General features: G+C 32.7%; 1 protein-coding gene across 1 annotated transcript in view; it reads left to right on the top strand.

Annotated features, from left to right (window-relative positions):
- Nucleotides 1–12,865, top strand: part of LOC149067544 (uncharacterized) — a 32,741-nt gene extending 19,876 nt beyond the window's left edge. Inside the window, exons 8-13 of the mRNA XM_089252442.1 lie at nucleotides 1,632–1,684; nucleotides 1,929–2,055; nucleotides 4,596–4,681; nucleotides 4,828–4,941; nucleotides 9,125–9,226; nucleotides 10,387–12,865. Of these exons, the coding sequence (XP_089108568.1) occupies nucleotides 1,632–1,684; nucleotides 1,929–2,055; nucleotides 4,596–4,681; nucleotides 4,828–4,941; nucleotides 9,125–9,226; nucleotides 10,387–10,440 (536 nt within the window). The 3' untranslated portion in view covers nucleotides 10,441–12,865. The remainder of the gene's footprint in view (nucleotides 1–1,631; nucleotides 1,685–1,928; nucleotides 2,056–4,595; nucleotides 4,682–4,827; nucleotides 4,942–9,124; nucleotides 9,227–10,386) is intronic.
- Nucleotides 12,866–15,870: the final 3,005 nt, after the last annotated feature.

The raw sequence follows: 15,870 nt of genomic DNA, 5'->3' as shown, positions 1-15,870 counted from the left end.
GATTAGCACTATAAAAGACAGTAGATTTGTTAAGACTACAATTTAATTTAAATTAGGTCAGTTCATCTCTCCTGGAGGAGACCAAGGAAATCACTTTGTATTAACTAAATTTCATGTTATCAAATAGAATGTAAAAGTAATTGTAATTTGCTTTGATGGGGGCTTGATATAATACAGGGTAAACGTGACATGTTCTGCTAAACGAAAGGGGGTTATAGACGAGCCCAAATGCAACTTCAAGTTATGGTGGATAATCGATTATGGAAAAAAATGTCATGTCTGAAAACCCAAATTTGTGAAGTTTCTGAAAGGCCTACATGCAAACTAAGCACATATTTGAAAAGAACTGAAAAATCCCATAAAGTGAGAACAATTTCTTTGAAATAGATATATAGATTTAATGGTGAGCTACGAGCGCTGAATGATTGGTAAAGTTTAAAATCAAATTTTCACCAATCCCACAAACACCCTTCTAGTTACAATCAGTTAAATTTACCAAAAACTTGTCCATTGCACCAGCTTTTGAAAGAGCATACAATAAACCATATCAGTGTTCTGATTCATGAGAAATTTAGCTTTTTGTTTGCAATATACCATACATTCGTCAAAATAATTTTAGTAGGTTTTGGTGACAATTTGATTTTTCATTTCGCCAATCTCTCAGCATTTCAAACTCACCAGTAAATACAGATATCCTGTGGATATGTCACCTTGTGGAACTTTTTCCTGCACAATCAAATTGCCTCCAAAAGCTGTATCTATTAATTCCGAATTTTCATCAAATATCTACTTCGACAAACCCTGATTTCAGTGATGTATTGCAAACAAAAGGCTGAATTTCTCCTGAACCAGAACAGAGATCTGGTTTATTGCAAGCTCTTTCAAAAGCTGGTACGATGGACACGTTTTTGTTAAATTTGTTTGATTGTAGCTAGAAGGGTGTTTGCAGAATTGGCAATTAAAATTTTGGTGACAATTCAATTTCAAACTTTGTCAATCTTTCAGCACTTATAGCTTACCATTAAATCCAGATATTTCAATGAAGTTGGTGTCATCTTATAGGATTTTTTTTGTGTTCTTTCAAATATGTGATCAGTTTGCGTGTAGGTTTTTTAAAAACTTCACAATTTTGGGTTTTTTCAGACTGGACTCATTTTTTTCCCTTCAATCTTTTATCCACTATAACTCAAAAATAGTTTGAGATAAGATTGGATCATTTTGTTGAATGACAAAAGGTCACAGAAAAGTCATCAAAAAGTCACTGAATGGTGAGCACTTTTGGTATTTAGTAGACACCCTGGGACTGGTAGGGTATTTCATGTTCCACTTGGACTCCTCTATCAATGGCTTTTGTTTGGCAGAACTGGTCACATTCACCTGTGTATTATGTTTTGCCTGAAATGGTATTTCACAATATGCAGTTTTGTGTTGATGAAATTAGACTATTCTTTCTTACCAAGTCATTTATCATTTTCAACTGTGTTGTAACTTCTTTTTTAAAATTCAATAGACATGCTGAAGAAGGTAATTTCAACATGGATTCATTTTTTTATTAAAGACTATTATTTCGCATTAATGTTGTAACTGGATTGCAAATCAATTTGAATGTCTGTTGTTATTTTCCTCTTTAGTTCCTCGACTTGTCATTGGAGCTGTATATAAGCATCTGGGTGAGACCATGAAAGTAAGAACTTTAATTACTTGTCAATTTTAAACCTTCATGCAGTGGTTCTAAACCAGAGATGACCGCTGGAAAATATTTCATGATATAGGTTATGATTTCGTGTATTTTCACTAATCAAAGGGGTTGCGAGAGTGTAAATTCACATTCAATGGGATTTAAGAATTTTATTAAAGTTCACCAGTGATGCAACCTAGTAAAAAAGTCAAGAACCACTGCTCTATAACTTTAAACTTTTTCTTTGCAGTTGTTATGGCACAAAGGATTGAAGGTGCACACAGTCCATGTACTAGATGTATGCCGTGCTATTTGGCATCTGTGTTTCCATGGAAAATCAGGTGAAATATACAATGTGGTTGACAATGGAGATACAAGTAAGTGGAATAAAATTAATACATTCCAAATTGTATTGATTTATAAATAAAATCTTATGATTTTTAATGTGTGCTTAACAGCTTATTGTAGCCGAGTCAGTAATTAAGTTTTGTTTCTGTTTAAAACTGTTGTAAAGAAAATTCACTGAATTGAAACCAACTTGAGCTGAACATTAGGAAATAAGTTTTTTAAAACAATGCTAATACAATAGAACATTTATATATCAGTACTAGTTTAACTCTTCCACACAGTAGATTTCCCTCTTTTCAATGAAATATATCTTTTTTTTTTTCTCAGCAGAAGCTTGTGACAACAGAATCTTGGTTAATATTAAGGTAATTGGGAAAAAAGGAGATTCTAGTTTAGAAAGACTTTTTTTAATCACCACTGGATTAAAAACTTTTTTTTTTTTATTCAAAAACTCTAGATAAGTATAGCTCCCTGGATAAAAATAGATAAGAGCAGAGGAGAAGAGACTGAGTGTAAAAAACGTCATACAAAAGGTTTATACTGTTAAAACATGACACATGATCACATACACGAATATCAACATTAGATGTACTATAGTTATGTGTGCATTTTATTTCTACTTCCAACCTACTCTGTACATTATGCCAATTTGTGTTTGCAGTCTCTAAGCAGTTGAACTTATCAGTCAATTGTTTCAACGAAGCTTCATGATTCACTTGCTTGGAATCATCCACCAATGCTGCTTCAATACTCGTACAGCATCTCGTGAACAAAGAACTTAGCACTTTTTACGAGCGCCTTCAAAGATTTGATTTCCATATTAAGAACACTTATCCCATTATCCTGTTGCGGTCAGCGGTCACCACTAATGTTAGAGGTTCTTTCGATATGATTTTCAACAATGGATTATTGAATCTTATCGCAATCAACTGATACTTAATTTCTCTTTGCAAGAAGGATAATTATGCATGATCGTCCTCATCTACAACAAACACACACTCGTACAAAACAGACAGAGTAAAGAAAGAAAAAAATGGAAAAAGTAAAGAGTGTAGATGGCCTCTTCTAGGAACGTCGGGGTGGGGTATTTTTTTGTAAATTAAAAAAAAACATTAAAAACAGTGTGCATATGATAAAATACCATGACATCAATTTAATTGAATAAAAATTGATTCAAAATAAAGGAAACTGTTCAGTTCATTAAATGAAGCAAAATTGAGATTTCATGGACTCATTGAAATTGTAAATAAAATTTAAAAATATTTGAAATTTAATTTTAAATAAGATTGATTCAATGAAACCTCAATGCTTCATTTCTTGAACTGATCAGTTTCCTTTATTTTGAATCATGTTTTATTCAATTAAATTGATGTCATGGTATTTTATTGTGCACTCAAGCTTTTTTTTTTTTTTGAAAATCTGCAAAAGAAATAGGTATCCAAGATTTGTAAAAGTTTTTACCAGCACAGGCTAGCAGATAAAATCAAAAATGTGTAAAAAATTTTGAAATAAACCAATAGTTAAATATTATTTTTAATGATATTTCTATTAGAGCATAGTGTGTTTCACCCCATATTAAAGGTATCAAGTCTCCTTACGGTGTGAAAGGCTTTTCAGTGGACCATTTTATTGACACCCCTGGTCAAGTGCATTATCCCCTTATGCAGTGATTCACAAACTTTTTCTGTTTGCAACACCCTATGTATATCATAATTTTTTCCATGGCAGCTGAAATCAGAAAATAACCAGTCAAACATTGGTATTATGTACATTGAAACTTGATTGGTTAAGTAAAAAATAATTTGAATTCACCAACAATTCATTGGAAATAGGTAGATATGGTTTAATGACTATCATACCATTCAATTATTAGTGGGGCATGCCATTGTGGTGCGCCCCCCCCCCCCCCCAGTAGCTGATCATGGCATCTCAGGATGGGCGCGGCATACTGTTCTACTGTTCTAGAACGGATGCCTTACTCTGTGAGAATAATAAAAAAATTCAAAAATTTGTTTTCTTATTGCAGTTACTTTTCATTTTATCTTATTTTATGGTTTTTTTTTTTAAGTTTCTCCTTTTAATTTCCTTTTTGAATCAGAAATACTGAGTAAAACTTGCTTGTTAAATGCAGCATAATTTGAGTATAATTAACACATTGCCAAACCAAATACATCTATCCTCATTGTATCTAGACTCTTGTTGAAAGTGTGCTCGTTTCAGGTGCATCTTGCTGTAATTGTAATTTTAAGCATGATTTATAAAGGAAATCAGTAAAATATTGAAATTTTGTCAGAATATACTAGTCCTTATATCAATATTATATAGGGGGGTGAATGCATATTTATACACAGGCAAAGTGGTAATTGGTTTGTTGCTGTTCTCATATGCTTGGAATGTACTTGCCTTTAAGAATAGTACTGTGAGCAAGAGATGAAATCATCGTAGCTTTTCATAATATTGACACAACTTCACATGCAAATGTCATTCAGTGTATATGTTCTGCTAGTAATGTTGCAAATGCAAACCAGCCTCGATTATATCTGTTTAACTAATTAATATTTTTTTTCAGCCCAAGGTAAAATAAGTGAAATTGTATCTGAATTGTTCAACATAAGCCATGACTTTCTTGGGATTGCTGTATCTTCTGTTGCTAAGGTAGCACATTACATTCAAACTATGGCATCATATAAAAATATTACTTTTCATATTCATTAATTATTTTACCTTTAAAATATATTACAAATAGTATTATAATTTTACTACTTTATAGTTGTGAATTTTTTCCTTTTTTTACATGACAGATGGACATGAGTGCGCTTGTAGAAGAAATAAATGATAAGCATTCCAGACCATGGGCTGAAGCATGTAATCAGGATGACATAAGTTATACACCCTTATCTCCATATATTAGTGAGGTGATTATGTTTTAATTTTGAGGTTTTTCTCCCTTTTTCATGTGTAAATTGATGATGAAATGAGTGGTTTTTCGCTTATCTTTTGTGAATTTCTCAATTGTATGGAGACAGTAATTGGACATGTTATTTTTAATTTATTGCATTTGTGTAATTTAAAAAAATAAACAAGTCCCAGTACAAAAAAAATTAAAGCATATTAGTTCATTTATCATATGTTTTCTTAAACTTATATTTAAGCATAAACTTATGCTTATTAGATGTAAACTTATGCTTATTAGATGTAAACTTATGCTTATTAGATGTAAACTTATGCTTATTAGATGTAAACTTATGCTTATTAGATGTAAACTTATATTTACATCTTTAGGAAGACTTATAGGAATAACTTATTAGACTTATTTAGGATTAACAAATTGCTGTATTGAAATAATTGAAGTATTCATTTCTGACCATGAATCAGGAGGCTTGCAGTCTACAAACTAGAAGCATACTAATAGGTTTTGAAATGTAATAAAATGTTTCTCCAGCTGGATTGTTCTTCCCAGTTTTATATATTTTTTTCATTCTGTAGATGTTGATATGTAGATTCCAAATACCTTAGGTACCATTTTTTTCTCACATTTTTAAGGTGATTTTCAACATGGCGTCCAAGATGGCTGCCATTTACCGATTTCCTTAATATTCATGGCATATTCTTGACCAGTATGTCAAATTATGTTTTTTTGGGTCAAGCAATAGGAATTTACAATCAAAATAGAGGCGTACATTGAATTTTTCAAGGGTTTTATGTGATGTTATGTAAATAAAGCACAAGAATATGAATTACAGTATATCATGATCAACCATTTTCGATCCACTGCTAGATGAAGGTCTCTTAAATTTTGAGTTACATTATATAGTGTTTTATTAATCAAGTATACACAAAGAAAAGTTTTTAATGAAATAACAAAAAAAAAAAATTGAACAGAATCATTAAAAGCAGCACTTGTATCTTTATGTATTACATACCTTCTTCTGAATCACCATTGTCACTGTACTGATATTAATATTTTTTCCCATTGTTACAGTCACTGCATTTGCAAAGAGCAGTGCAAACAAGAGAATTCTTTAAGCAAGAACATTTCCCGCTTGCACACATATCCTTACACTCAAATTTGACAAGTTCAATAACTCCTTTGGGTGCAGGTATCTCCAGACATTTGACTGGAGAAATTGCTTCTTCTCCATTTACTTCCCACCTATTACCAATAAGTGGGGGTATTGTTGTCCTTAAATTCACCAACTTGACTTATATGAAAGATACTAATTTTTCAATCATTCCAGAGTTAAGATGGCATCTTTTCAGAAGTAAAAGGTTTGAGGAGACGTTACCACCAACCCTTGCAGCACTAAATCCACATATTCTATGATCCAACTTGATTTGCATCGTCTGAAAGGGCTATAAAAACCTTCGACCAACAATAGTCCCATTAATTGGTAATAGGCTGGAAATAAATGGCGAAGCAATTTCTCGTCAAATGTCTGGGGATACCTGTACCCAAAGGAGTTATTGAACTTGTCAAATGTAAGTGTAAGGGCCCTTTCACACGGAGCGGATGCGGGTCCGGAAGAAGTTTTAACAATTGGAATATACTGCACCTTTCAGACGAGCCGAAAAATCTCCGCACCTAGGAAATGTTCATGCGGGTCCGGACGTCGTCCGCATGTGTCAAAACCTAAGTGCGGGCTCCGCATCCGCACATAGAAGTTTTGACAATAGGTTTATTCGGAGCTAAACAGACGATGCGGATGCGGAGCGAATTCGTCCGCATCTTTGGCTACTTTTTGAATGTGATTTTTCACGGAATTTTTTTAATTATTTGCCATAAATACCCTTAAAAACACCATATGATGGTCTCTGCTCATTAATATAATGTACCTACATACGTGTATCCCTTCGTTTTCTTATGAGATGGAGATATAGCAACTTTAACTGCCTTTTGTCCATATTTCACAATTTTATACAATAAAACCTGTCAACAACGGCCACTGACGGGACCAAAATTATAAGCCGTTCTGTTCATTACGAATATTTAATTGACTACATACTTTAATAACTTTTAAATTTAATTTAAAAATTTTAATTTTTTTCTTTTTAAATTTTTAAAATTATTTGAAAATATAAATATTTGAAATATTATTTTAAATATTTGTTATTTTTTAAATTTTTAATCTTAATTTTTTTAAACTTTAAAAAAATACTTTTATTAAACAACGTTATCCACGTACGGTGTTCACCCAGGGCCGGATTAAGTCGTTTGAAGACCCTAGCGCTTGAATATTTTTGGTGGTTCCCTCGATACCCACAAGTGTATTTTACTCAATATTTAGTCTGTAAACTTAAAAAAATGAAATTTTATATTTCATAAGTGACTAATCTAAGGATGGGATTTCACTCTAAAAGGTTTATGAAAGTTATTTTATAAAACTTGAAAAAAGCAACTAATAAATTGCAAGTGCAACCGATAAATTTATTAGTTGCTTTTTTAAAAGAATTATTATAAAATTTTTATAGTGTAATCCGTACTTGAGGCCGGGATTATACTATAAAGTTTTGTAAAAGATCTTTTATAAAAGTTGAAAAATTCAACCAATAGGCGCATCGATTGCATTCAAGCAAATGCAACCGGTGATCTTAATGGTTGAATTTTTCACGTTTTATCAAAGAGCTTTTACAAAACTTCTATAGTGTAATCCCGGCCTAAGACAGAATTGTGATGTGAATATTTCTAAGCACAGACATTTTGAAAGTCCCAACCCCTCCCTTTTTTTATACTTGCAAATTCTTTGATATTTGCTGAATTTTTTTTTTTTGGAACATCGAATGTTTTGGATGTTTTTGGATTGGATTTTTCGAACATTGGATGTGTTTTTGGAATTTTCTTTCATATTTTTCGAAAATTTTTTGAAAATATTTTCTCCCATCGACTACTTGTGAGGATCGGAATGGAGGCATCTTTAGGCTCAATGATAAAAACCACCAAAGAATGCCTCTAGGCTGCCTATGGGCACTGAATCAGGGGTGAAGGAGAAAAATAATTACAAAAATTGCGAAAAAACAGTTTTTATGCACGAATTTCGAACTAAAGATGCGGGCGATTCGTCCGCATCTTCAGCGCTCGTTTGAAAGGGCATGCGGACCCGCGTCCGCATCCGCTCAGTGTGAAAGGGGCCTAAGGGTATGTGTGCAAGTGGAAAATGTTCTGGCTTAAAGAATTCTCTTGTTTGCATGGCTCTTTGCAAATGCAGTGACTGTGGCAATGAGAAGGACTATTAATATCATGATATACTGTACAGAACCAATGGTGATTCAGAAGAAGGTATGCAATACATAAAGATACAAGTGCTGCTTCTAATGATTCTGTTCAATATTTTTTATTTGTTACTTCATTAAAACTTGTCTTTGTGTGTATAATTGATTAATAAAACACTATATATAATGTGGTTCAAAATTTAAGAGACCTTCATCTAGCAGTGGATTGAAAATGGTTGATGATATACTGTAATTCATATTCTTGTGCTTTATTTGCATCACATCGCATGAAACACTTGAAAAACTCAATGTACATTTATTTTGATTGTAAATTCCTATTTCTTGACCCCAAAAAACATATAATTTGACATACTGGTCAATAATATGCCATGAATATTAAGGAAATCGGTAAATGGCAGCCATCTTGGACACCATGTTGAAAATCCCCTTAAAAATGTGTAAGAAATAATGGCACCCAAGATATTTGGAACCTACATAACATCTACAGAATGAAAAAAAATATCAAACTGGGCAGAACAATCCAGCTGGAAAACATTTCATCCCCTACTATACAGCAAAATTGGGTTTTCTAACTTGAGCAGTGCTCACCAATTTGTTCAAGCGTTCTAATTTTTCTGAAATGAGATTATTTTCTTGCTTGAATATTTGGTGTCATTATCCTCTCAGAACTTCCACAAATCAAGCGTCCCATCAAGAAATGTTTAGTAGTCTTTAAATAGTAGAACTAATTAACAGTGATCAATCTATTGGTGATATCGTATGTGCAGGCTATCCAATCAAAGCAGATGTTGAGAGACCTGTATGCAAACCCAACTGATAGGTTATAATTTGATAATTTTTTTTTTATTTATTCCCTTCTGTTTGTTTTAGGAGTTTTTACATGAGAAACATCTGAATTTAGATGGCAGTAAATTGACAGATATGGGATTCACATATTTGATTCCAGCTTTGACAAAAGAAAAAATTCAAGAGGTAAGGGAACTGAGATAGTAAAAAAATTTTTTTCCGGTAATTTTTTTTTATTCGATAAAACACAAGGCAAAAGTACAAAATAATAACAAAGGCTTAAAAGAGAGAGAGAGAGAAAAGACATGCATGTACCCACAGTGTGATCCTCAAGTGACTTGTCTTTCCAGAAGGTCAATAACAATTTCAAATATAAAATTTATCATATTTTCCATAAAGCAACTTGCCTACAAGGCACATTCTATGTGTGTGTGTATATATATATATATATATATGCATAGCCAACTCACATTGTCGCAAATTACTGGCAAACCGTTGATCCTGGAGACATATTTCCAATTAGAAAAAGTATCCAAACTTCTGATGGGTCACTAGTATTGCAAGGAGTTATATAGTTAAAATAAAAAAAAATTAACTTTTTGTACTTTTTAGGGTATAACTTTTTATGCCCTGTCTTTCTTGAGGCCAAGGAAAAAAGTTCTGTTTTTCCAAGTGCAATATTCTTATATTTGAATTCAAAAAATGGAGAAAGTTGGGAAAAACAGGATTTTCTTCAATTTTTTTTTTTTTTCAGTTCAAATATTTCAGTGAGTATTGTGCTATTGAAACATGGAAAAAATTTTTGTTGGCCTCGGGAGAGACAGGGCAACAACTTTCTTATTGGGTTTATGAGCACAGGGTGTCTGCATAAAAATTCTTTTATTTTAATAACTATATAACCCCTTACAACATGAATGATGCATCTGAGTTCTACACATTATTTGGATACTTTTACTAATTGGAATTATGCCTCTAGGATCAATGGTTCAGCAGTAAAATGTGGTGCATGCTTGTAGCTATGCACCTTGTATAGTAGCTTTATTGGATTAGCTATGTTTTTTCTCTCATCACGTGAGTATACCTCTGGGATCAATGGTTTGTCAGTAAAATGCTATAACACCCCTGTTTGTGTGTGCTATGAACTCTTTATATGGTATTTTATGAAAATCATTTATTATATTTCAAAGTAAGCATTTTTCATTGAAAATGTGTAATGAAGTGTATTTTATCCAAGAATAAGCATCGCATTATTCACTGATGCAATTTTGCTGGGAGTTATGGACTGGAAATTAACTCAAGAATGAGTGTTTTTTTATTTTCTTCTAATGTTTGTTATTTTGTTTCAGATCTTGAATGATTACATTGCAATGGGAATTTTTCCAAGATCTTTAGTGATTTGAATAACAAAACATGCTTGTGTTTCTTCAAATTTCATTTACATTAAAGTGTGGATTTTTCTCCAGCTTCAATATGCTGCGAAAAATTTTAAAACTATGCTTTCAGTGATATCTTAATGAAAGAAAGATTGAAGGGTCTAACTTTATTTTTTAGAAATTTTAGTCAAAATGGTATTTTCTTTTGAATTTCCAGTCATCTTGCATTTTTTACAGCATTGAGCTGGTGATTTTGTATTCTAGTCGCTCATCAGTGTTGATAATGATCACTATGCATAATAAATTTTGTGTTACTTCATTTGTTACTTATAAATTAAAATTTAATATCAGATGTGTATCTAATAATTTTGAATTCTTCATAGAAAGTTTAAATGGGAGTTATGTCTTTCACCTTAAAATCATTATTGAACCCTCAGCACATGTGCCATTTTTTTTTAATAATTCAAAGTGATTATGTAAAAAGAAATATTTATTTGAAAGTATTGTTTTGTGAGCAAATTGTTTGTAAATGTGACATAACTGTCATGAAACATTGTAAAGTTGAGCACAAAAGGCTAACAGTTTTTAATTACAAGCAATAGTTTTCAACAAAAAATTTTGTGATTAAATTATTTTTTTTTTTTGTATATGGTAAACAATATACTATAGATATGTTTGGAAGAAATTTCTTATGCATTTTGAGAAAACTATTTCTTGTTTTAGTGATAAGAGTATGTACATTAGTATTTTCAGATATAATGTGTGGCAAGAAGTTCATGAAATTGAAAACTACATATGTGTGCATTATAATCTGTTATTGAAAAAAAAAGTGCAATTGGTGCAAATTATAGGGATTTCCAGTTTCTGCATTTAACATTCCAAAATTCTCAGGTTAAAAGGATTTTGGCATCTTTTTGTTTGCCATTCATTGTGAGCAACATTTTAAAAAACCTTGGTAACCTTTCTTTATTTCCAATTAGAAAGAAAACTGTTGTGCTATAAAAACTGTTTTTGATTTAAATATGAAAAACTGTCTTTTTTTTTTTTTTTTTTTTTTGTCCCATATATAGTTTTTTTTTTTCAGAAAACTTAATTAAAAATTACTTGGGCATTATATATACATATTTTTTATTGGTGTAAATTTTTGTACAGCTTTTTTCACTTTGGAGAAGTTGAAACGTTTGTTCAAATCATTTTCTTTATAATACATTTTTTTTGACATGTATTAGATTTCTGCAGAGATTCCATTATCTCCAATAATTCTAGACTAGAACTTTGTTGGTTTGATTGTCTCGGATGACTCTGACCTTGTAAAACTACTCTGATAACTCTGAGCATAAAAACTGACTAAGTCTAAATCTATGAGTGTCTATGGCTAGAGAAATGCCAAACATTTAGAGGAGTTGGAAAAGATCCAATTTGTGATATTTTTGCCTTGTTTTTTTTTTTTTTTGTTGTTCTGATGAGTTATTCCACTGTTTCAGATTCATGAAAGTGTATTATAAATTCAGTATGAAATGGATCATATATGACTTTGTACAAAAAAATCTTATTGCCATCAAAATTTTCATATGAATAGTTATCATTCCATATAGTTTTTTAAAGTTTCAGAATCATGAAATTTGTTTGAGAGAACCTCCATAAAAAAAATTTTCACTTCTGACAAATTCTGATGCTTGGAATCAAATCTCAAAAGTTTTACTGTTCACTTTTAACCAGATCTAATGAAAATAAAAAAAAATTGGTTATATTTGAATTATGTTTTCCACAAAGAACAAAATTGAATCTTGTGAGGACAAATGAAATAATGTGTGCACTTTTACTAACTGCTGTTAATATTATAGAAATTTACCATACATTTTCATTTATTTTATCATTATTTTGTTTCAAGCCAGTTAAAGCATACCTGTTATCATTTAATGTTTGTAACTTTCAAGTGTGCCATTGGACCAAGTTAGTTTCTTTTCAAAAGATTTTTTCGCCCCAATTGAATTAATGTGTGATGAAGCTAATTCTTGCATACAATGCACAAATGTTTTTCTTATTGAAAATCTAAAGGTTTCCAAGATGAGGGTTGTGTTTTATTTGAGAGCTCAAACGGAATTGCTTTTCTCGCATTCCATTTTCTATTAAAATTGCCAAATATTGGACTTTTGCTCAACTTTTGTCGCTATGAATTTAACAGTATTTTACATTGGTTACAAAATATTTTTAACTGCTAAAAATTTAAAGAAGCTTGGATTCTTTAACGCTCAATCCTGAATATTGCAATTGACTTGGAGAATTTTATGTCAGTTTGTGATTTGCTCAAAGTATGTATAATCTTTGAGAAGCCAAACATTATGAATTTGTATTTATCGCACATGATTTTTTTTAAGAACTGAAATTTATACCTGTATATTTTTTTTTCAAAAATAAAGCTTTTTCTTTCTTTTTTTTTAAATTGAATAGAGTAATGTATCGATTCATTTTCTACTTCTGTTTTTTATAGAACCTTAATGTGAAATAAGGTTATTGAAACTTTTCAGGTTTTAAGGCTGTTATAAATTAAGATTACTTGGTGGCCACCTGTGCCTTAGGTTGTACTGATTATGTCAGCTCACTGTGTTTTTTACAGTTAGTCCACCACAAATATTTTCCCTTGAGTTTTGTAGTGGACTGATCAGGAAAAAAAAGACTGTCAACTGAACAAAAATGACTACCAGAGTGTGTAATCACTGCATTGTTAGATTTGTCACCAGATTCTTGAACTTAAGTATTGAGATCATTAAGCATAGGCAGCTCAGCCTGTCAATGAAAATAGGTGCTTATTCGCCATTATAAAGTATAGAAGTCTACAATGTGAACCTTTAATATGGCTGCTGGTCGACGAACTGCATAATTTCTGACAAATACTTGGTACTTGACTATTGGAAGGTCTTAACCTTTTAACAGCCAATGTTCCCAATTGAGAACATGGATTTTATTAATTATAAAAAAATATTTTTCTTACATGAAAGCACTTTATTTTTTTCAACAAATGCATGAGATTCCAAACTTACTTTGCAAAACAAACATTCATTTCAGCACATTTATGCCATAAATTTATTTTTTTTAAATCTCCTATTTTTAAGGAAGAATAAAATTTAGTTTTTTTTTATTTTAATGTTTCTGTGTGGACATGAGCAAGTCCAGAAACCATACAAGACAAAAAAAATTTTCATGAATTTTTATGGTTGATATCTCGTACTATAAAGGATCAGAAGAGCAAATAACAAAAAATTTAGAAAATCAATTGGAATCTTAATTTGGCTGGTAAAAGATTAATGTATAAAGCATGCTTTTGAGTTGTGTCTTGACATGGGAGTTGGATGCATATAAGGTTTCAGGCTGTCCAAAAAAGTTTGCTATGAAGTGAGCGAAAGAATGTCAATTATATCTTTGGAAGAGTTCCGAAAGAATTCATCAGCCAAATGGAGTGAACATCCATACGACATATCTGCAGATGCAGTTTTCATATTTCTATTCAAACTTGCGTGTATTCCCAGCATGAAACTGGGAAGAACTGCTCGTGGGACATCGGTGTGGCTCTTGATGGCGCTTTTTGATTAACGAAAATTTTCTTCTCGCAACCATTAAACTGTGGATGGTATGCCTTGGTTCTGGTTTTCAGCTCCAAGGAACTTGAAAAAAAAAAAATTGAAAATATCACTCAAAATTCTTCTGCTTGTCAGTCTCAGGTACACCGAAATAAGGTCTCGCCTTCTCATGCATTAAGCAATGGGAAATACAAATCTCATCAACCGTCCATGGTAGAGGTATGATTCAAATTTAAAAATTATTCCACAGGCACTCAAAAATTACCCTGTACCAGTTTTGAGAGTGAAAATACAGTGTAACAAAATAAATCTAAATTTTTATACGTTCCCAGTGCTCTAACTTCCAATTAGAAAGTTGTTGCTCTGTCTCTCCTGGTGCCAACAAAAAAAAAAACCACGTTTCTAAAGTGCAATACTCAGATATTTTTTTAATTCAAGAAATTGAAAAAAATTTGGAAAGAACGTTAAATGCGGAAAAACCGCTTTATCCGGATTGTTCTCTTTGCCGAATATTAATGTCACTGCCACCTGGGGCAAACAGAAAAATCTGCTGTCGTTGAACATGCCTTTAAGGGACATCCAGTTCCAAGACACTGCGTGACACGATTTCTACTCCCGACCAAGCTGGTCACTCTCTAACCAGCTTTTGCTCCCGACTAAACCGCGAAGCTATTGAGATCGTTAGGCGCAAAGATAATTTTAGCAGCAAGGAAGGGCTGCACTTAAGGTTGAGCAAGATATGCTGAGCTGAATTGAATTCGCTGGTGTCCCGCGGCACAATTTTCAATGACCGCTCTCCCAGTCTTAGGTATGGGCCACGGAAGTCCGTGTGTATAATGCGTAAGGACAAATTTGGGAAATTAAAATTTGAAGCTCCAGCCGTCTCGTAATTTTTCGCAAGTAAAATGCCGCCGAGTCCTGTCAGCACCTGCAACGAAAAGATACCCCGAGACCAATGAGGCCATTGGCTCAGAGTTCGCCGTTTCATGATTGGCTGTTGACCTGAAAAATGATAATAGAAAAATAAAGTCCAGAGGTTGAAAGAGATAGAGGAAATTTTTATTTTTTTCAAAATTTTTTTGGAGATTTTTGGGTTTTTTACTAGAAGAAAAAATAAAATAAGTAAAAATAGGTAAATAAATATATAATAGAAGGGGGACGGCCGGAGAGAGACAAGTTGTTAGGAATTAATCTCTGCTTATACTTTTCTCGGAGCTCCTTTCCTTCAACATCTCCATGGGTACCAGGGGTCGATAAGGCTGCTTTTACCCATTCTTGGATGCTGCAGATGGCTTGTCGTACCTGTGTGAAAGCTTCATTATGCGTAAGTCCGTTATCTTCGGTTAGTTTAGCCATAACATATTGGTAGGCTAGACGAAAGTTGTCCATTGGATCAATTTCTGAACCGTACAGACTGATATCTGGAGAGTAAGAGGTTGCAGCTTCGGTTGTTTCCAGGATTTCGGCTGATGTTGGTAGCTTCGGAGCCTGTTTCGCTGCTCTATGGAGGCCCCTGAGCGGGTTTCGACTTCTCAGCTTGCTTGTATATTTTGCTGTATGGAGAAAATTCACATTTTTTATAGTTCGCTGTGCGGAAATTTTTGCAATTAGTGCACTGGGGTTTGTTGACCCCCTCGTACATTTCGACAGTCTCTAGTGGCATGTAGCTGGATGCATTTTACACATCTCTCAGGTGCGGAGCATCCCGAAGAATGGTGGCCCTACGTTTGGCATCTATAACACATGATGCGTAACTGCTCCTCTGGGCCACAACTTCTCCACCTTAACTTGAAGTTTGTCTAGAGTCGTAAGGTTCAGGATCGCTGCGGAATCGGATTTTCGGCATATCTACCCTCCAGATGGGCCAAAGCTGCATTAA

The sequence above is a fragment of the Pholcus phalangioides genome, unplaced genomic scaffold (genome assembly GCF_987345545.1).
Source record: "Pholcus phalangioides strain wild (caught in Gottingen) unplaced genomic scaffold, Ppha-v1.0 ptg000029l_1, whole genome shotgun sequence".
Lineage (NCBI taxonomy): Eukaryota > Metazoa > Arthropoda > Arachnida > Araneae > Pholcidae > Pholcus > Pholcus phalangioides.
The sequence above is the reverse complement of the archived record's forward strand: the minus strand, read 5'-3'. Positions and strand labels throughout refer to the sequence as shown.